General features: G+C 35.0%; 1 protein-coding gene across 2 annotated transcripts in view; it reads left to right on the top strand.

Moving 5' to 3' along the window:
- The first annotated feature begins 5,556 nt into the window (after nucleotides 1-5,556).
- LOC145694510 (small integral membrane protein 14) overlaps nucleotides 5,557-22,806 on the top strand; it is a 36,991-nt gene continuing 19,741 nt past the window's right edge. The window contains exons 1-2 of one of the 2 annotated variants that reach the window (XM_081770819.1): nucleotides 5,557-5,710; nucleotides 14,672-14,809. In XM_081770819.1, the coding sequence (XP_081626945.1) occupies nucleotides 14,735-14,809 (75 nt within the window). In that variant the 5' untranslated portion in view covers nucleotides 5,557-5,710; nucleotides 14,672-14,734. Of the gene's footprint in view, nucleotides 5,711-5,830; nucleotides 6,061-14,671; nucleotides 14,810-22,806 lie in introns of those variants that run through there. The other variant, XM_081770820.1, reaches the window with a different exon arrangement.

The following is a 22,806-nucleotide window of genomic DNA, read 5'->3' as shown; positions in this document are numbered from 1 at the left end:
TTTTGTGTTCTACAGTAGTTTGCGTTGCTCTTACAGACTGAGGCTTCTTTCCTAACCACCTATTTCAGTGCTTGTTATTATTCGGACAGTTTCCATTTGTTCCGGTGACTAGGGTTACCACCTATCCAATGCGAAATGTAGTGGTATTTCATGCAACAAATAATAGTAGAAATGTACGATCTTTTTCCGTAATACTAATAAGTCTTGCTAGTGAAGAGAAAATATTTGTCTACTTGATAAAAGGATAGTGTATTTTTTTTCTTATTTTGAAGATTGTATAATAACGTGGAAACTAAAGTCCAATAATAATAATAATAATAATAATAATAATAATAATAATAATAATAATAATAATAATAATAATAATAATAATAATAATAATAATAATAATACAGGTGTTATAAAGGTTAATGGTAGCCCAAGCCATCAAGCCAGTATATATGCCACTCTCTTAGTACAAGTATATTTTAGGCCCACATTAATTTCCGCAACACCTCGAAGTGCTTCAATTTCCATACTGCTTGGTAGTCATATATAGGTCAGTTGTCGGTATCGTTAGGAATTGGTAACTACACAAATTGAGTTGAAGAATACCTTGGCACAACTTAATTTGAAATGTTTATTGGAACAAGGAAAGTTTGTCATAATTTATTGAGCAGTTTCCACTTCGCACTCCAAACCACAATTTTACTCTTTTTGTAACGGTTACATTGATCGGCAAATGCCATGCAAAACGGTCAATTACAACATAGGGCAGAGGTCGGCATTTGGCTACCTTACCGTTTGCCACTTTTGAGCCTTCTGCTTGTATTGATAGCAGGGGTTAAAAGTGAGGTAGAACACGGGAGACGCCGTTACCCCACTTCCAAAAAAATATGTATGGCGTCCCCCACTTCCTATAAAATCACAATGGTCAGATAGGCATAAGGGACGGCGTGACGTCCTCCGTCCCCTTACCTTTTTAGATCCATTTTTAACCCTGGTTGCTAGGACATATCATATTAGAAGTTAGTGCTTAAAACGAACAGACTATATGTGACGTTGGCACTTAGAAGCTACTCCCATTATCAAAATCATAAGAATAAAATTATGAAAATAATGTGTTAGAAATGTTTAAATATTTTCTGAGCCAACTGCAAAGTGTAAACAACGAAGAGAAATAGTGAAGATTTTATGCCCAAATAATATGAATTTAAATAGCCTATTAAATAAGTGATGTACAATTTTACGTAATGTAACATTGCACAATGTGAACAAATAATAAAGCAAAAGTCACCTTGTAGAGACTGAATTGTTTTTGTAAGGTATTTCAAGGTAAACTGATTGATAAGTTGAGTAAATTTTTTCCCGGGATGTTTTGTACATACACCACGGAGGTAATAAAACTTGAACTAGTGGAATTTATATATGTATATTTGAATGTAAATGGTTAAAAGCCTACTGGGCAGATTTACACTTAACCTACATTCACTAATATATATTCATTGAAATATAAGAGCGATTATAAACGACCAATTATCATGCTTTTCACTTTATACAACTGACTAATACCCAAGTAGTTAAAACGTTGTTTTGTGGTTGAGTTGATTTTTCGTGAGTGAAACAACTTTGGGACACAAGCATTTTATAGGAATTAAAACCGTTGATTTCAAATAACGAATTTTTACTTTTAACTCAAATAAAATTTATGGTTGGTAATTTCATTGAATTTAACCAGCAAATTTTCATCGTATGATCAACGTTTACTTTTTGGTGGTTAAATTGAAAGCTTATCATTTTGTTTGCTTTTCTGGTAAAAATTGTGTTGGTTGGAAACTACTGCGGCAAAGCGGGATCATCCACGTATTAGCAATTGTTGACAAAATGATGATCCTACTAAAAGTTTACCGTTGAGCAACACTCATTTCGGTGCTTTGGTACCTTAATAGATGGAAGAAGATGTACGGATAACATTATTATAATTATCACTTGTAGCTTCTCAGTTGTTGAACACAGAGGTTGGAAAATGTGCTGTATGAGAGATATTTGATCCACAGATGTTCAAACTCACTACGGGTCGTCGCAAAATTTTTCGGACCAAAAACGCAACGCAAAAGCTGGAACAAGCAATTGTAACAGCTATACTAATAACAGCAAACTAAACCAAATACTGTATTTTGCATTGCACTAATCCGTACGTGATGAGCCCATAGAATGCTGCTAATCTCAATTCCATAAAAACAGAAAAAGGAAAATCTGATTCAAATATTGAGAAAGGAACATAGACATCGTATCTTTTTTCAGTCAGTAAAGTGCCGTGCGAGGGATGCGAGCGACGCGACGGCCCCGGGTGCCGAAGTAAGGGGACGCAAAATTCGGGAGAAAAAGATTGGAAAAATTACTTGGAATATATGTAAGGGGCGCCGTTGTATACTCTCGCCCTGGGCCCTGATTTTCCACGGCACGGCACTATAATATATATCGTAATCAACAGTATAATAACATAGTAATGAGAAACGCGAAATACTACTTAAGCTTATTATACACGGTCCAAGAAAGTTTGAACAAGACTCTTGTTCAAGACCTTTTACGACTATTTGATGAAAATTACGTCAGCATTGATGTCATTTCTGTCTTGAATTCAATAATTTAATTTATTAACAATCCAACACAAGAGCATTCAATGGCCAATCAGTGCCCGAGTTGATTGCAGGAAAACACAAAACAAAATGTACATAATTTATATACTTGTAGTGTTGTATGCCCACAATTATTGTTAAAATTATGAAGACAATTTACATATTAATTTACTATTGTAGCACCAAGTTAAGAATAGTCCATCAAGTCAAAAAATGCTTTGACTTTACATGTTTTAAATGATTTCCTTGGTGCACGCTCAAATAATTGCGTTTAGATTGATAATGTGCTTGGAAACTGGTATACCCTGTAAATTATTACGTGCTATCCTATTATATGTGATTATCACCACACGAAATTTGGTCGTAATTCCTTAGAAGTTGTTTCTTCGGGTAAGAGTTGCGCTCATGGGTGCAGGTTCACTTTACGGAGACTTCCCCTACGGGTATAAAACACATCCAGACGTATGCCATAAATAAAGCCCGTGCAAAAACACAAACCAACTTGTGCTAAGTGGCACCTGAAACTAAGAATATTATCTGACCTAGTCAGGCAGGAACTCGGAAGGGCAGCCCGAGCGGGGATGCGTCTGTAGGGAGCAGGTGCATCATAATGAAAAGTATGAGCATAAACGAGGATATGCAACAAACAATTATTTATTACAGTTACTCATTTTAACCCTACTATACCCCTTGTAAGGTTTGACACTGTAGCATTACAAAAACTTATAGTGTGTCTTAAATCCCCTCAAGTTAGACAACCTAGGCTAATCTATTGTGTAACAGATCGTATACAGTTCAGTCTATAAACAAGAGGCACTTTCAGTAATACATTTATTTTCTATCCTCTTCCCCCTTTCCTCCACAAGCATGAATCAGCTAATTCAATTTACAATGTTAAATTAAAGTATTCCCAGATAAAAGTCTCTTTAGAGTTCTTTCTTTTTTTTTTTTTTTTTTAATAAATAGGAATTGAGGATTTCAAGATTGGAGGGCAGATCATTAAGAAGATCAGATATGCAGATGATACGGTTATTATGGCTAGAACCGAAGAAGGACTACAGGACATGATTAACAAAATAGTTCACACTGTGAACTATATGAAATGGAAATCAACATCGAAAGAAATGAGAATATTCCGAGGAAACGCGCCCTTAGGGTCAGGGTAGAACTAGGGAACTTGGAGAGATCGATAATTTCAAGTATCTGGAAAGTATTTTGACAAGAGACGCTTACTACACCAAAGGGATCCAGCCAAGAATTGCCGTAGCCAAAGAAGTATTTTACAAGATCACTCTTAAGTAGCAGACTCAATATTGGACTTAGGAAGAAGTTGATCAAGTGCTATATGTGGAGCATTGGACTGTATGGTTCAGAGACTTGGACATTACGGAAGTTAGAGAAGAAATATTTAGAGAGCTTGGAAATGTGGTGTTGGAGGAAGATGGAGAAGATAAAATGGACAGAGAAAGAGTAACAAATTAACATGTTTTGAAACGGATAGGAGAGAAGATGACACTTCTGGCCAGCATTCTTCGTAGGAAGGCCAATTTCATTGGACACATCTTGCGAAGAAATTGTCTTCTTCATACCGCTATAGAAGGAAAGATGGAAGGAAAACGAGGAATACGAAGAAGATCACAACTGATTGATGATTTGAGAAACAGAAGAAAATATTGGGAGTTAAAAGAGGAAGCTGAAGATGATCTAGAAACGTGGAAGAAACATTTCCAGACCTAAATCTAAAATTAAAAAAAAAAAAAAAAGAGAGAGAGAGAGAAAACATTGGTTCAAGACCTCGTTGTAGTTTTAAAATAACGGGAAAACAGAAATCAATATTAAAATATAGACTTCACAATACAGCAGTACTTACAAAACAATAGCGTCATTTTAGATTTTGCCAGGGGGAGGGGAAGCAAGATGCTCCACCGACATAAGAATTTTACGTATTTTTATTACTATATTAGAATACAATCGATTAAAATATATGGATCTCTCAAGTCCAGAGAAGCAATTTCCCCTCCCAAAATGACGCCCCTCTTACAAAATACTGCGAAACAACATAGTTGGTACCTTTCACGCTTTTTACTGTTGCATAATTAAATTAACCATCACATAACGTTAAGATTGAGGAGGGGCGGATATTTGCTCCTTCCATCTCGACATCGTTAACTTTTTTCGTTTAATGTTGTACTTCGATGCGTATACGTAAAAACATATTGCATAATCAATCAATTTACCTTGAACGTTGAGAAGGCATGTTGAGTTTTTATTACGAATATATCGGTAATAATTTCATAAATAGTTACTGAGTTGATTGTCTCTTTACTATTTTTACTAGGTAATTAAAATGTGATTAATTTAAATCAATACATACAGCATTCCGCCTTCGAAACTTTAGATATTGAATAAAATATATATATATATATATATATATATATATATATATATATATATATATATATATATATATATATATATATATATATATATATATATATATATATATATATATATATATATATATATATCCAACTTCGACCTCTACACAAACCTATAAGTTATAATATTAGCTACAGGGATGCAAATAACCACTCGCCGCGTCTAAATGAGTTAGTTTTTTTTTTTTTTTTTTTTTTTTTAATGAATAAATATTTAAAATTTTTGTTTTCTTGTAAGAAATGAACATATTAAGAAACAATTGAATTCAATATTACGATTCTTTTTTTCGAATTTCTACTTAAATAAAATGCACAGTACGGTAAAAACCAACAGAAAACGTATATTGTTTCCGTATGAATTGTTGAATCCAATGCATTTGTGCTTTCCTCGATCCTTCGGAATTTGTATACGTAAGAGCCTGGAAAAACATAACAACAGCTGATATCACCATACACAGCAATGAACGTGTTTTTACCTATGCTACGTCCACATAAACTGTAAGGACGAATATGATTGGCTTGAAACAAGCCAATAGCATTAGAACAAGTAACTCATTTGGGCTGGTACACACAAGGTTACACTGTCAACTGTTTGTGTATGTTGTGAGTGAAGAACGAAAAGAACGCAAATTTGTAGCCTAAGGGATTAGAAAGGTGATTGTAAATCTATTTTAACCCTTAATGTATAAGATTTTATTAATAGTATAATCCTGGTATAAGCATAAGTTCATATATTTGGTTTGTTAAATTAGCTGGTGATGAATTTCCATTATTCGCGAAATGACAGTGTTAAGCTGACCCATTTTTGATTTGCGATCTTGTCAGCATTGAAACAGAAGAGAAGCAGGATATTTTGCTATGTAGAAATAGACATCTGTATTAAGTATTAATCTTTGTGAGCTTTTGAAATGGCTGACACTAACTAGAAAATTGCACGAATGCAATATTACATGAAGCGTGAAGTTGTGCCAGTTACCGATATCTACAGTGGAAATTCAGTACCAGTAAGTTGTAATCTATAAACAGCTGATTAAGACCGTAAATATGCTCTAATAATACATTTAACGTATTTTTATAAGTAAATCATATTAGCACTAATTATTTGCTCAACTTTTTTAAAAATATATATATCCGTTTTGATACAAGGTCGGATTTCTAAAAACATGTCCTCAATATTTTTTTAATTGGTAGGGACTTCACTTTATATTACAAAGATAATAAATCAAAGCAACAGATTTTGTCCGCAGAGAGATTTGTAAATCTGAGACTTCGTGAGCTTACAATAAGTACGAAATTCTGAGAGAGTAAAGCTTGGATACATATTTAAAACTGTCGAGAGTGTAATATTTAGGATTTGTTTCGGCATATTTTTGGAACGGGGGGGTTAGAATATTTTGCTTAAATTTCGTGCTTTCTTGCTATATTTTCTGTATTTTTTGATGGCTTAGTTAGGTTAGGTTAGGATATTTGGATGTGGGATGCCAGAATTCTTTGCTTAAAATTCATACTATCTTCCTATATGTTCTGTATCTTTGATGGTTGATGCTAGGTTAGGTTAAGTTATGTTATGTTAGTACTTACCTAGTAATTACACTTACTTAACATCAACTCATTTCTGCTGTAAACATGGTGATTTTGCCCCCCCCCCCCCAGTATCCCTTTGTTTCGAAATGAAGTGTATTATTATAGGAACTTCTTTTAAGTTGTTGTCATACACTAACTAAAGTAGTAAGCGTAAAAAACATAAGTGATATACTCCCATTTCCATGTAATTCTCCATGAGAGAAACAGTACAAAATACACGTTCTTAAATAAGCTCTTTGTGTGTGTGTGTGTGTATTTTAGGACGTGGGCTCCTTAAGTTGTCTGAGCTTTTCACTTCTCAGCAGGTTATGAAACCCCAAGTCCTTTCGAGTAAGCATACCTATTAAAAATCAGGACATTTATTCCGAAGTTGGGCCTTTTTTTTTTTTTTTTTTTAAACCAGATAGGGTCATTTTGTCCAAATGAAGAGACATTTTCACCAGCAACACTATTTGTAGTCAATATATGGTACCACTGTATTTAGTATGCTAGCAAGTAGAACCACCAATAAAGATGCATATCTTCTACATGTCGGAAATGTCAGCATGAAGGTGTTAATTTGAGTATGATTTTCGGCAAGTTATAGACAATTGCATTCTTTCTACGCCAAAAGTCTACTGGCAGAAGATGTACAATTTCGTTTCTGTCAACGACTGTGCGTAGCTCTTAAAATGTTGGGGGAATTCATTGTCTTTCAGTTGGTAGAAAGATTACCTTTCCCTTTTAGCTACCGGTATATAAAACTATAAAATACTGGTTCTTGTTAATATTTACAGTAGAATGTTTTTCACACTGATATGTAGGCTGTGTAGATAGGATTTTTCTATTTTGGTCGTATTTGTTAATGAACATTCAACCCGAAATTTACGGAGGTGATATTGACTTACAAAGAGCACTTGTATACTCTATATTTTATGTAATTTTATTCAGATTTAAGGGTTGATAAGGATTATCCAATAGGATTCGTGGAAAACATGGATTACAAAGAAATGAATGTTGAACCATGTCTCATCTAGCCTAACGTCAGTAAAGACCCAGCTTTATTATTCAGAAACACGCAAATTATATGCACTTTATTGAAGGAACCTTACCTTGTGAAAGGATTTGAGGTTGTAACTTTTTTCCCTTATGAATTATTGTCTTCGGAACTTTGCCTTCATTTATTTGTTTGTTTTAGAGTTTTCGGGTTAAGTTCCAAAGTTAGTAGTCCATTTCTGGCAAAGTTTTGAAAAGTTACCAGGAAAAATGGATAATTTTCTCGTTTGTGTGCTTGATAATATGTAAGAGCATGTGTTTGTTTATTTTTTATAAGTGGATATAATCATGAAACTATTAGGCAAGCGGAGGAAACTACTTCGCGCATGGTTACCGCATGGTTTGATTATCGGAAAGTAACGAGCATTTGTATTCTGAACATGACTGTAGGAGTACAGAGACACTCCAGTTGGTATTCTTACGCAGAGACAAGAACTTACACTGACTGCTAATTTTAACAAAATGGGTCCAGACTTCTCTACCCCTAGGCTAACCCGACTCTACCCTACCTTACTCTACTCTGCCCTATCCTACTCTGTTAAACCCTTTTCAAGTGGTCCTAAACATTGATGATCTTTAAATTTTCATAGCTGTTACTACGCTTTTTGTCGAAAACCAGGCGGACGACCAACTTCGGAATAGATACCGAGTTTTCTTCCGAAGGTGCATCTTTCTATTAAGTCTCCACATCTGTGGATGGGTGTTTTACGTTTTATTTTTAGCGTCTAAACTAAGTATTGAACTTGTTTAAAATTTTATTCAAGAAAGTTAGTGACAATGCAGGATTATCATGACTAAATTAATGCATTAAACAAGGATCTTATAAAATAGAGGATCTGCCCTTACAAGAAAATCTTGAAGCCATACGTCACAGTTTCGCCACCCCTACTCTGCCCAGTCCGCCCAATAGGATCGCAATGTTTTGAGCCAACAATTATGGCAGAAACGAAAGTAGCCAATCAGACGATGGCAGAAACGAGAGTAGCCAATCAGACATGCCGATGCTCGGTTGTTTTTTGGCTTCATCAATTTAATAGGATGAAGATACATATGGACAGATCCTCTATAACATTCTTGGCATTAAACGTGTAAATTTAGTTATTTCCCTCGTGTATCATAGATATCTAGGAATGAGGAGAGGGCATTATTATTGAGTATAAGCTTGACGTTTAGGCTAGTTGGATTCCTTTGATGTTTCTCGTAATAGTGATTCTTCACTTGCGGCTGTATTCATAGTAACCTTTTTATTTTCTCCGTAATAGTCTATTACAGTGGATCCTAACCTTTTTTTGACTAACTACATACTATTAAACGCGTACGATATCGCGACATGCTTAGTTGTTTTTGAAGAAAGAATTGAAATTTTCCGACGACGTGATTTTAGTAAGTCTTTTCGGGATATTAGCCAGGTGAAGATATTGACGTTTGGAATGTAGACATCGCATTCATCTTCAGGGATTGTAATGAAAGAGACACATAGATGTTCGGATGTATATATGATGATTATTTAGGGGCGGAGGTATGAATGGGGCTTACGATTGGCTGAGGGAAATGCTAGCTCCCGATTGGCTGTTGTTGAACATAAGTTTTTTGTTCTTGAATAGGGCAGATCATAAAGGGCCGAGTTGAAACTCATTGTCTTTATTGAGACTGTTCCTTTCACGTGAGATAGCTTGGCTTCCTTTGTTATTCTGTCCCAAAAATTGCTGCATTTGGCTATTATGGTGGTATCAATTCTGCTCTTCTTCTGCTTGACTTTTCGGGTTGCTGAAGTCTTGTGTAACTGTTGAGTTCTTTGTATCGTTGTTCTATTGTACGTCCAGTTTACCCTATGTATAATCTGCCATATTCACATAGTATACGATATACACCAGGAGTGCGCAGGTGTTGGTCTCCTTTTACTGGTGTGAGTAACGATCTGATGTTGGCTGGAGGTAACTCTTATACCATGTCTGGCAAGTATTCTGCTGAGTTTGCCAGATGTGTGGCCGATGAAAGTCAGAACGATAGTAGGGAAATAATCTTCACCCTTGACTTTTTTGAGGGGGCCGCGGTGGCTCAGTGGTAGAGCGTTCACCTCTGGTGCTTGGGGTCCCGGGTTCGATCCCAGTCCCCGCCAAGTGAACTTTGTGGTGGACAAACACCGTGTGCGTGGGTTTTCTCGGGGTCCTCCCGTTTCCTCCCACTTTCTTCATTACACCATTTCATTCATTACTCATCATCACCGTCTCCTTTAGCCTCACCGGCATAACCGTGGGACGTAAAACTCAAGGATTTCATTTCATTTTCATTTTTGACTTTTTTGATCACTTTGTGTTGGGGCCTTTTCATAGCCCTGTTGATATCTGTAATACTGTAGCCATTCTCTTGTAGCACCGAATGAAGATGATTGAATTCCTCTTGTAAACTTTCCTAGTCTTCGTTATTATTTATTATAATAGCACTGTAAGCCTAGTGACTGTGGGTAGTACTTGTAATATAAATATTCGCAATATACCACTTTATGTTTATGTTATCATGTAATTCAGGTTATGTTTTATAAAGCAAGACTATCCAGTCATATGTACAATCAATATGAGATAAAGCCGAATATGAATTTGACACAGTTACAGAATGCTTAGTAACTGTTGACACGATAAATTATTTTTGATTTAAAATAATTTTAGTAAATCATTCATAATTTATATAATCTGATCCACATATTTAATGTTAATGTATTCAGATCTAATTTCCAATTGACAATACAAGGTTTCTGCATTATTTTACATCTTAATTTATAACTGCATAATTTACCACATTCATCTGTTAATCAGACGACTAACCAAAAGTCACAGGCTGTATCTGTGATAATGAACATCGTTCTTCCTATTAATGCGTGTAACCAATTATTGTAACATTTGCAGGTATCGCAGTAAACTGATTACTTTCCGTAACAGTACTGAGCATTGTTGCTACCAGAGTTGGGTGGTTTAATCCAAGGTAGTTTAAACTAGCTGTTAAAACTAGTTTAAACAAAAGAAAGAAAAAAAAAAACGAAAAAGGCTTTAAATCGTATGAACTCCGTGGTGACGTTTCCACATATCAAACCATCTGCATTGGTTTTATCTCTTTTTCACCTTTTAATCGAGGCGTCCTATGTTCAATTCTCGATCGAACCACAACCTTTCTTTCAAGTGTAAACCAACTAGCGGTTCGGATGTCACTTTAAGTGAAAATCTTCTTACCTCGGTATTACATAAGGATGTTAAGCCTAAACATACCAAACGAAACCAAATTATATGCCTAAACGCCTGTTGTTTTATATATATATATATATATATATATATATATATATATATATATATATATATATATATATATATATATATATATATATATATATAAAGCCAAGGTTGCTTAAATATATTGATAGAAATTGGCAAAATTTATCAACTGCCTATGTTGCTTCCAACATTAGCTTGGATTGGACTTGTAATTTAATTGAATGATGTCTACATAATAATTTGTAATTTAATGCCTCAGTTTTAGCGTACTGATTACGATACGTTGACCAAAAAATTTTATATGCTAAGCAATAAAGGAATTTTTCGTTATTGCTTTGCATTTAAAGTAATAACAGGATTTTCCCAATAGATAAGGCGGGAATTTCTCGATTTATATATAATTCTGTATAACGGTTTCATTTGTGCAACTGTTTATCTTTTTCTTCTTCTGAAATGACTCTTGACAATCATATTAACAAGTATATAAAGATCAGTACAAAGTATTTTTTATCAGGAGTCCTTTGTGAGCAGACTCATCGCATTTGTGGCCCATCGGTCCCGGTTTCGAGTCCAAATGGAGAACAATTTCTATCGTATGTAAGTCGAGAAACGGTTTGGATTCCGCTTTAAGCCTATGTAACCCCTTCCAGCATAACCCCGTTGTTGCATAATAACACCAAAGCGGAAAAAAATGTTTCTGTCCATGTGTAATATAAATACATAGAGCAAATTATTTAAACTAAAAAAAGCATTAAAAAAAAAAAAAAAAGGTTTTTGCCAACCCTGGTTGCTACCGCTGAAACTGTTGACTGGTACAGGCTATCTGACAAAATTGGATGTAACTAACTATTAAATACTTCTAATTAACTGTATGGTCTATGGAACCCAGAGGTTCAGGCCGCATTCACAAAAGTTCTCCAACTTTTATCCTTAGCTAACTGGATCCATATAGATATTAATGAAAGAGGAAACAACCAATTATATTAACACACCATATTCTCTATAGATGTGAATTCAATAACGCACAAAGAGTGAAAAAGTGACTGGCTGGACCGGGACTCGAACCCGGGACCTCCGGTATACCGTGCCGGTACGCCGGAGGTCCCGGGTTCGAGTCTGGTCCAGTCAGTCACTTTTTTACTCTTTGTGCGTAACTGGATCCAGTTTCTACTTTCTATTCGTATTTCTGCCAGATCCATCTTAACATTTTCCTCTCATCTGCGCCTAGGTCTTCTTCCTAATTGTTTTTCGAGTGGACTTTGAAAGCGTTCTTACTTTCTTCCATTCTGGCTACATGACCTGCCCATCTCAGCCTCCTAGATTTGATGACCCTAACAATGTTTCGTAAAGGATATAAATTATATAGTTCCTCGTTATGAAGTTTTCGCCATTCTCCATGCCCGTTTCTCTTGGGTCCGAATATTCGTCTTAAGTATCTTATTCTGAAATACTTTCAGTCTATGTTCTTCCCTCAGAGTAAGCGAACATGTTTCACAACCATATAGCCCAACAGACGTGAATTCAGTCCTTTCAAGTCAATATTTAAGTTCTTTGTGGACATGGTTTTGGACTGTTAATGTTAGTCCTATATAGCCCTATTTGAGAGTATCAACTTTATCAATAGTATTATTTGATATTTTAACACATCCATAATTTGCAGTATTACGGAAGCAACATTAACCATTAAATGCTTCATGATCTTTAAATTCTAAAATTTCGTGATACACTAATTGGGAACCATTGGGCTATTAGATATAATTGGTCTTTTAGATGCAGAAATTGTTTTTGCACAGTCAGGGTGCCTATCGGTCACGAATGTCACGAAATCAGAAAACGGTCAAGAAAATCAAGAAAAAGTCACGAAATTTAGCTTTTGAGTCACGATTTTTTTGTTATCTATACAAATGTAAATACAGATTGGAAAATTTTGTTCTATAAAACGTCAAAATTCAGCCACAGAAATGTTTATGGTCGACTTTAGACGCTATCATATCGCAAGCAAAGTACTTTTCTGTCTCATAGATGAAAATTCGGCCTAATTCGCTCTTGAAAGTGTTACGAAGTTTTATGATTTGGTAAAGAAAAGGTCACGAAAAAGTCACGAAATTTCATTTTGCAATGTTAGTAGATACCCTGACAGTTGTTTACAAAAGGAACAACTCTCCGGTGCTTTTTTTCTTCAAAAATTTTAGAACGAACTTGTAGAGTTCTTTGTAAAGAAAGTGCAATCCTCTGTAAGATACCGAAAACTGTTCCAAGTCCCGATGGGAGAACAATATAATTTGAACGCATTTTGTTGGTTGAAATTCCACTTTAAACTAAACTGTAGGTCCACGTCTCATATAGTCTTGATGCTAACAAGGGATGCTAAACTCCAATAAACAAGAACAAGAACAGGATCTGAGGTATGTGTTGTACTGACAATTGTTTAGATGAGCGTGAACCATTGTGAGATCATAGGTAGTTATTAAGTACTTAGGAGTGGCTGGAGGAGGCTTGTCTTAAACCTCTGTTTTGTGAATATTTTGTGTACAATGTTAAAGGATATCTGCCTCCATCGTTGGAAACTTAAAATGGGTCCTTAGTTGTTCAGTAGCTTTCTTTATTTTATCATTAAACTTCTCAAAAATTAATTATTTATTTAAGAGTACGGTAGCTTTTCTATGCTACCGACACGTACGTTTGATAATGAAATTTGTATTTTAATTTCACAGTACTTAGTCTTCAAATTTGGTGAGTCATTTTGCGATTTTCGAGCAACTGTTGTGGGTTTTCCTGTTGTCTTTGACAGTCTGATTATAACAGTAAAAATACACTAACAATTTTTGCCGATATTGCGAGTGCATCCTACGGGATACTCTTCTTCAAGGCTAAGGCTTAAGAATATCTTCCTACTGTTTATTTTTATATGATTTCTTCAATTCACATTCGATGCATGTATGTTGGTGTGTATTAATTACAGACCTTCTCATAACCGGCGGCCTATTCTGCCTGAGACTTTTTTGTAATCGCTTTTTATTTTTATTTGCATAGTCTGAGGTGAGAGGTAATAGCCATGAATTTCGCTCTAATATAATAGTTTTGTTGTTGTTTTGTTTTGTTTCTATCTTTGTTTAGTGTACATAAACATTGCCGGACTCTGACGTCAAAAGTCATAAGTAGCGGCAGTAGAAGCCAGTCTACTGAAGGCTCTTCATTATTCTAACAAAATCCCAAGCTCTTTATGTGCTTTAGAACCATGGATATAGTTTAATAATTTCATACCTTTAACATACAGGTAAAATTAGTTAATGACTGTAAGGAACACATATTATTGTTTAAACTTATGGTTACCTCGTGTGTTTCTTCCTTAGAAATTTGTCTTGAGAAAGTAAGAAAAGAGATAAGCTTAGAATTATAGATTACTTGTGGTGTTCATTTGTTGCTAATGTTTTAAATGTGTGTAAACACCAATTAATAATTAGATCAAAACCTAATCTAATGGCTTAAAAGACTAACAAATGTCCAGACAGAGGAAGATTTCAAGAATGTTGTCAAATCAGTTGAAATATCCTTATATGTTTCCGAAAATATATATATTACCGAACCGTCAGCAGAAGCTAAATAAAACGCAAGTTAAACGACAAAGGAAATTTGAAATAATTCATGGTCACTTCCGTAAAAATTTTAATAAAATGTATAACGTTTTCAGATTTATTTATGTCTTAATAACGTTTGTGTTTCTTGGTTACAGGCAAATTTGCGTGTGAGCATCAGTTTGTTGAAGATAAGGTGTTTGTCTAGAACCTAAACCAAAATGGCAGATGGTGGGTTTGATCCTTGTGAATGCATTTGGAGCCATGAGCTGGCAATGCGGCGCTTACTTTCATTGGTGAGTAGGTACTTTTGTCAGTAGTATACAGCGAGTTGTTGGGTTTTATTTTCCGTGATGCGGTTCCTGCTTGCAAGAAATTGAACTATACTCAAAAATGACGGAAATCAACCAAGTTTGACAAGTTGTGAAGAAATACTTTTCTGTGATTACCTTGTACCATGCAAATATCTACGTATTAATCGACTTTAATTGCCCTTTCATTTAAGTCTTTATTTGTAACATGTTGAGCCATTTCTGGATCGAGCAGAATTTTACCTGGGTCCGAACCACATTCCTAGTTTTGAAGGTTACTGTGTACACAATTGGTATCACAATGCAGAAAATAGCTGAAGGAAAGGAGAGAAGAAGAGCAAATGGATTATGATTTGAATTCCATGCTGAGAAAGTTTGAAAGAAGAGATGAGAAGAAATAATCTAGATTTCGTTGGAATTTGTGATTGAGACAAGCAATAGATATAAGATCCAGTATAAGGAGAGAAAATCGAAATGGTATGGGAGTAATCATGTGTAAGTGATTGGATAGATAAAGTAGTGATGTTAGAATTGGGTGATGATAGAATAATAATAATAATAAGACTAAAGGTAGAAGAGTGCCAACTATACCATACCCAACGAAGAAAGAAAAGTGCTGGGATAGGGAACACGTGATATAGAATTGCCTTGGTATATTTCTGCAAATAACAACAACGTTTCGGACGTGCGTGGGATTAGCCTTTGGGTTTTTGAGGAATAAAGAAGAAAAATCCGCGTTGATCCGTTCCTGATTTATTATAATTCCACTGAAGTAACTAGTACGGATTTAGATTGTTTATTGTGTCGTTAAGTGTTCCCCTTGAACGGTTTCAGTTACTTACTGTATATCGTTTCTCAACAGATAAAGTTGTTCACATGAAAATCGAATCATTTTATGAAAACATCGTGCGAGAGTGATAGAATTTAAAAATTGAACCACTCACCTCTTGATAAACTAGTTGTTTCTTGTACAAAAGTTCTTGCAGATATCGTATTTTTTTAATGACTTCTTTTACGTAGCGTAACCACGTACGTACATTGTTTTTTAATATAAATACACAAAAAATATAAATAATTACAAAAGAAAAGGATTTTACTCATATAAAAATGAATATGATACTTAAGTAAAGTACTACCAAACATAAAAGAGAATAAAATACAAGAGAAGAAATGAGAAAAAAGTATATGTAGGAAGAATCTTACTAATTTACTAAGAATTTTACTAAACTTATTTAACACAAATTATGTGTGAATCTCATTTAGGCGTTTCTTGATGATTTTACGCATAACATCTATAGAAAATTATAGGAAAAGTTAGTAATTAGTTAGTTATGTGTAAGATTATCGTGAAGAAATAAAGTACTAGTTCATAAGTGAGACTCATACTCAGTGTTTATTGAAGACAGGTAAAAATCTTCACTATTTTTATCAAGAATCTGTGTAAGAATTTTTTCTGCAAATATAACAAGTTTATTGTGAGGTCAGTAGTTCAGTTTTCAATTTTAGCACCTTTGCACGTAAATGGCAAGATGGTTCAAAAAGTAATTCTAGTGTGAGTGACTTCACCTGTTGAGAAAAACTATAGAATAACTGACTAAAACTGTTCAGGAAAACTCTTAAAGATGCAATTAACAAGGCACATTCATACTACCACTTTTTCAATAGTACTAAAACTCCGTTAGTTTCGTTAACTAAATATCCATCAAGATAAATTCGCAGACTTATATAATGTAGAGAGGTAAGATAGCGTATGCATTAAAAAAATAAATAAATAAATAAATAAAAAACTGTTTTCGAAATGTATCAGGGGCTACCAACTCTGAAACCAGATTGATACCGTAAGAAGAAGTGTCAACCGAAGTGTCCATGTGAATTCACTTCAGTGGCATTACCTACACGTGGGACGGTTCGTGCAGGTTTTAGTTTTAATTGTAGTATTTTTCTTCCTTGTTCTTTTGAAAACCGGAAGACAAAATCTTATTCAGCAGCTTTATTGAATGAATTTGATAACGTTTTTAGGCATTACGTGGATTGCTTCTAGACTTTACGTGGAATTCTAGGTCAAATTTAGAAAGAAAGAAAAAAAAAAGTAATTAAATCAACGAGAAAGTAGGTAGAACATGTGACTAGCGTTTGCGAAGTAGATAATATTTTTAGCGAAGATACAGTGTGTGAGCAAGAAATAATTGGAGAATAGGAATAGCGGAGAAAGCTTTTGGAAGAAAAAAAAGCTCATTCTGAAGTCCTGAATAATGGGTTGCAAAAACAGATCACCAAATACTTCATGTGGAGTTATTGTACTAGACCGAAGAGAATACGGATTAGATGCTTGCGAAATGTGGATGTGAAGATGATGAGATGGTTTGATCGGAAAACAAACGTGGAAGTTTTAGGGATAGTACAGAAGGAAAGAATGATGTTGGACTAATGTATCAAAGAAGGGAAAGAAACTGGTTAGAATATTATAATGTAAGCCGCTTGAAGAGCTATCTTACTAATAAACTTAAAAGGTACCTTCCTTTTTAATGTATTATATGTTGTTCAAAAAAATCATGTTAAACTTGAATTTTCTTTGCTATCAACATTTTTAAGACATAATAGGTAAGAAAATGCTTTAGTGGGGGTATGATGTATGGGAGCTAGTTAAGTATGATTTTTCTTTTTTGTGTGAACACTGATAAATAAAAACTTATTGCAGTTTCATGGAATACATATTGTAAATGTTTGTGCTTCTTCTGGGTTTGATGATGACGATAATGTTATCCAACTTTTGTCAAGAGTACTCATGTCTGAATTTGATTGTGAGTCCTTTGTTTATGAATATCTAAGATTTTTTGATCATTTCTATTTTATCGATGTTATCATTTGAGTCTTTAAGTTGATTAGGAAGGTCCTGTGTTGGGGAACCATTGCAAAGCTTAAATAAATATAAACTCTGTAGTTTAACGTGTCATGGTTATGCCCTTTAGGCTAAAAGAGATGGAAGATTAATGAAAGTAAATGATTGTCGCGGGACCGTGTGCACCAAAGGTGCATGCACTAGCCACTAGACCAGCGGGAGGGCATATGGGGCGTCGTTGAGGTCCTAAATGTTATCTCAGTATATATATATATATATATATATATCACACACCCAGTGGAAGACTGTTACAAGTCAAAATTAGACATTTGTGGGAACATGATTTTTAAAGTTTGTTATTGTATCAAAGTCGCTCCCTGGAATACTGGTATCTCTGTCATCTAGGGGTTAATTTATTTAGTTACGTTTATGCGAAGTGGAGATAGTATTGTATTCTGTATTCTCTTTTGAACAATGATAACTCAAAATTTCCATTTTTTGAGTTGTAACACTGTTCCACCGGGAGTGCGATATATGTATATGTAATGTGCTCCTTGGCATGCAGATGAGACTGTATAGATGGTTTGCGGAATACAGGGGATTGTGAAGAAATCTTTATAACCTACTAAGTTTTCTCTATTCTTTAGGGCTACTAATGCTGTATTAAAATTATGCTTTCTGAAAAATTTCTCTAATGTAGTTAAGACATCGTTTGAAAATAATTCTATGGGACGTGATGCAAGGTACGGTGGAAGGAAAGCTACAGAAAAGAAGGAAAAAAACTACAATTGATAGACCGTGTTAGTTTGATAACTTGTACGTCAAGATTAATCGAGGAACATATAGCATAGAGGTTTCTCGTGCGGTAAATATTATGCTAATAATGGCAGAATATAATTACTTATTGAGAGTATGAAACACATTGTAGTATTTCAAATCAATTATCTAATAATGTTCCTCAGTCAATTTTTCTTTCAGTATTTCGAGTATAACACGCGTGATAGGTAAATTTACTAGGTAAAAATTTGAAAAACTGTGAATACTTTTTATTTTCATAGTAAGAGTTTGCAACTCGTCTACTTTATTTTCAGTGGGATGCATACTCATAGTGAACAGGTTATATGGTCGCTGTGTGTGAAAGTTCGTGCATTATTGAAATTAGTATTTAAATTTGGCCTGGAAGTAGGGGTTGAAATCATTTCTTCTAACAGGTGTCAGTTCTTAAATATAAGCGCGCCAATAATAGAAATCTGATGCTTCATCTACATGGTTTGACCGTCGATTATAGTTATTGGTATATATAAAGCACAATTGGAACAGTAACGTTGTCCAATTTTGAAATTTTACTCCTCGTTTCGAATGGTTCGAGCTCAATATTTAAACACGAGTCTTTCTTTCTCGCTGGGACGCTAATTCGTCAGTCGAAATCGGTTCACATCCCGTGTTTGAATATTTGGTGTTGCATGCTTCATTGATTGGGAAGAATAAAAATTCCACTAACTCTAAGGCTAAACATACACATAGCATAGAATAAAGCGCTATAGTAAGCAATACTCGTAATTCAACGGAATCAAAGATTCCTTCATGGCTATATGGTTACCGTACGTTTCGTTGGCGCGAGAAACCCTGTTTCGATTTCCGGCGGGATCATGTTAAAAGCAGTAGGTCCATGTCCGATATAACCTCGGTGCTGAGAGGGACGCCAAACTCGACTTTAGCCAACTAGTCAACGGAATTAAATGCATTTTGCCTCTGGTGCGTAAAAGTAAGTTTAAATCGGCTGTTTCCTCCGTTCATTAATCTATATGAAATTATAATCGTCAAAAGGTGTTCCCAATATATGGACAATGGATTGTCCAAGCATAGCAGCTAGGTTGTGGTACAAGCCATGTGGTCTGAGTAGAGAGCACCGACTTCAGAAGTGAGAGAGTGTATGGTTGGTCTGGGAAGCGGTAGTGGCTAACACATAAGCAGAGATCCCGTGTTCGATTCCTGGTCCAGTCATTCACTTTTTCATTCTTTGTGAATTATTAAATTCGCACCAACAGAGGATCCGGTGTGTAAAAATAAGTTGTTTCCTCCTTTTATTAACATATATGGAAACTTCGAAACTTTATAACCAATTTATTATGATTTGCTTTAAATCTATTCAGGAACAAAAATCAGCACCACTGATAGGTAAAAACTGAGTAACATGAAATAAAATCCAGACGCCAGACTCACATTTCTAGTCGCCATGACGACCTGGCCCCAATAGTATTTCGAGCCCTCCCTATATCTATGGTAAATGAATATTTCCTTTCTGTAGCTTTCAAGTATAGACTAAAAATTTTGCGATGAATATGCCAGGAAGCGCTAGATGATCTTTACTTTGGCACTCGGATGAATATAACAGTAAATTTTATATCTATGTATTTGTGTTTGTCATTGATACTTGAGTGTTCAATTAGTAAAGAAATAATCATCACAATTTCCGTAACGGAGAAGTGTGAATAATCCTATGGTTTGATAACCTTCAGTTCGTTAAGGTGGTGAGTATCTTTCAAGAATCGTGTATTGGAATGCACCAGTACACTTTCAGTTCTTATTCGTGTCTTGTATTTCTTTCTCCGTTGCTTGATGAGTACTATTGAAACAGTCGATGCATTGTTGATGAGTAATTCATAGATCCGTTGCTTTTAGACATTGCTTCCCATGGTCATGTTCTTTAAGCTAAAAGAGATAGTGAAAAATTAATGATGAAAGGGCCTAACATCCTTCTTTTGAGCAGAATTCAAACTGTGACAAACAGGTCTTGGTGGCACTCTTGATGATAGATCTATTGAGAAATTGTGATTAGTGATAAGTAACTAGCTGAACCTGCGCTCTCTACACAGCGTATCATTCACAGCATGAATCTCCTTTTCATTCCTCACAACATATGTACATGTCCCTTTACATACACGAGTGAAAGACTCTTGATAAAAATCGGCAAGGGGTACCATAAAGAGGAGACATTTTTCGATTATTTTTTCAATATCTCGCACCATGCCTACTTCCATTGGAGTTTCTAATTCATGCATGATCAGTGTTCTCTTTCTTCTTCCGTGCAGTATATAATAAGCAAATACATTACGCATACAATTAAATACAGCGTCAGTGATATATGGTTTTCATTGGGAAAGCCACTTCAAACAATAAAGGTTCATCTTAGACTGAAGAAATGGTTATCCTACGTTTTACATTATCATTTGGCTATGAAACAAACGCCTGAGAGAGATAAAATCCCTGTATACAGATGTGTGGTGTTGGAATGTATAGCTAGTAGGACATGATGCTTTTATAAAATTTCAACACTTCCAGTGTACCTCTAAAAAAAAAAAAAAGGAAATAAAGAAATAACAGCTATCTTTTTTAAATATTCAATTCGAACCGAAATCTACACAAAATTCGCAATCGATCAGAGAAAATGTCATCTTTCTAGAGCCTGTGGTTCCCAAGAACTCATTGTCGAAAGGATTGGCCACAAACATATAAACCTGGCATTTTGATATATAAATAGGTGAAAGAACTCGAGTCAAAGCTCTGTGAATACTCTTTTTGAGGATTCGTTCTCCCATGAGGCTGTTCTACTTACCGTAGAAGGAAAGTATGTGTGAACATTTGTCCGTTTTTGAGCGGACAACCAAGACTCAAATGTTGTTGACGGTCAACAAACAGGAATCAGTAGATGTCTTACGTTCTTCGATATATGTATTTTCCCTCGATAATGGCGGGCGAAATTTTATACTGTTTAATAGGTTAACAAGGAAAAATTTAATAGAACGATAAGAAGTAAGATGTGTTTTGAAAACAGGAAAACTAGTTAAGTTTTGGAGAAAGAAGGTTATCACTGCTAGAGATCCTCCAAGAATGCTAACGTAACTTTTCCATAATAAGAGGTTTATAACAGTCCAAAATCAATCGTATGTTTGTTATATGCTTATATGTACCAATTTAGCCTTGATAAATATTCGTGTCGATGTGCATAAGCATAACATAGCTGAAGCTTTGATACAATTGTGTTTGTTTTTCCTTCTTGAAAGGCATTGACTGAAAAGAAGAAAAATGAACCTGAATACAGCTGTTGATTAATTTCCAACTCAGTTGGTAAAATTTATACAAGTTTCGTGCATGATGTAGTGTGAGGTTGCGCTTTCTCTTTTGCTTCGCTGAACATGCATATGAAAATTAAAGCTTTTACTCATTTATGAAGTAGCCGTGTCTTCTTTTCAGATGTCTGATTAATTTTAACGGTACTTTCTTTCTTTCTTTTCTTTAACTTTCGTTTTTTTTCTTTCTTTTTTGTCTAGAGGCGAGGCAAAATTTCTTTTGTGTGCGTTTTACTGGTCGCTTATGTGCATTAAATTAAGAAAATTCCCTGTGGGGAACTTTAGCTTCCTATTCACATTTTTTTTTTTTTTAAATAAAATTAATATGTGACATATAGGGTGGCCACAAAGTCCGGTTACCCCTGAAAATAAGTAACGTAAACCACTAAACGTATGTAAATAACTACACGGAAGGAACTGAATGACTTGAACAACAATGCTTTCGATAAGTTTTATTGAGATAGGAAATATTAAGTGTCCAAAGGATCAGTCTGTCGACCGTCATTCTCATGACAAAGGATAATACGAAGCCAGGTTCTGTGTGACATTTTCCGGGGTATTGCAGGTGTAACTTGAGTGAAAGCTTGTTTCACAGCTTCTGTCAATTCGGCATGGTGTCGTAACGGTTTTGTGCAACGCTGCCCTTTACGAACCACCCATAGCGCCCTTTATCACAGGTGGTGAGGTCTGGGCTTCGTAGTGGCCAGGCAAATGGTGCGCGCAGTTTCAGGCTACCACGACAAGTATTAACCATCGTTCACGCAATCTGAAACAATGGAAAACCTTATATTGGCATTTATAAAGGGTTAACGGAACTTTGTGGCCGCCCTGTAGAAGCCAGTCTGATGTAAATTCAATATAACGATTACTGCCAGTCGGACATTTCGGAAGCCGTGATAGACTTCAAATTTTAACAGTTTTTCAGAATGATTAGCAGAGTCTAACGGAAGACCAATGAGAAAGTCTTAGGAATAATTATCTGTAGATCTACCTTTATATCTCAAAGATATCCT

This window comes from Thermobia domestica, chromosome 9, assembly GCF_964235325.1.
Source record: "Thermobia domestica chromosome 9, izTheDome1.hap1.1, whole genome shotgun sequence".
Classification (NCBI taxonomy): domain Eukaryota; kingdom Metazoa; phylum Arthropoda; class Insecta; order Zygentoma; family Lepismatidae; genus Thermobia; species Thermobia domestica.
The sequence above is the reverse complement of the archived record's forward strand: the minus strand, read 5'-3'. Positions and strand labels throughout refer to the sequence as shown.